The following is a 521-nucleotide window of genomic DNA, read 5'->3' on the forward strand; positions in this document are numbered from 1 at the left end:
GAAGCACCTCCAGGCCAGCACCTCGGGGGCTTTGGGTGACCAAGAGGGCGGCGACAGCACATTCCAAAGGCTCCAAGCAGAGGCAGAGGCCCAAGAACACTGGGCCCATGAAAACTGTGCTGTCTGGACCAAGGGAGTAATTATGGTGGCTGGAAGGCTGTACGGGCTGAAGGAGGCTTCCAACAACGCAGCTCAAACGGTAAAAATAACTGAGAAACCTGCGTCCATATGAAAGAGTTCAAATGAGAATTGTTTCTAACTGTCACTGTTTCTGTCCCTCTCTGTCTCTCTGTCTCTGTCCCTGCGTGCTTCCTGGACTCTTATTTGTATCTTCTTTGGTCTCGGTCCAAATGTCCATCTGCCTGCCTAACAACAGAGCTGCCACAAGTGCCAGAAGGCGGGGGCGTCCCTCAGCTGCTGCTGGAGAGGCTGCTCTTATAGGTACCATTATGTCTGCGCCAAAGAGACAGGTGAGAGTGTGCCGTAAGAGACGGAGAGATCAGCAAGGCATGAAACTGCAG

The 521-nt window shown here is 53.0% G+C and overlaps 1 protein-coding gene across 1 annotated transcript in view; it reads left to right on the forward strand.

Annotated features, from left to right (window-relative positions):
• rai1 (retinoic acid induced 1) overlaps positions 1 to 521 on the forward strand; it is a 48,803-nt gene that overhangs the window by 44,318 nt on the left and 3,964 nt on the right. Inside the window, exons 3-4 of the mRNA XM_008329937.2 lie at positions 5 to 199; positions 377 to 470. Of these exons, the coding sequence (XP_008328159.1) occupies positions 5 to 199; positions 377 to 470 (289 nt within the window). The remainder of the gene's footprint in view (positions 1 to 4; positions 200 to 376; positions 471 to 521) is intronic.

Source organism: Cynoglossus semilaevis, chromosome 17 (assembly GCF_000523025.1).
Source record: "Cynoglossus semilaevis isolate Cse_v1.0 chromosome 17, Cse_v1.0, whole genome shotgun sequence".
NCBI classification, from domain to species: Eukaryota; Metazoa; Chordata; class Actinopteri; order Pleuronectiformes; family Cynoglossidae; genus Cynoglossus; species Cynoglossus semilaevis.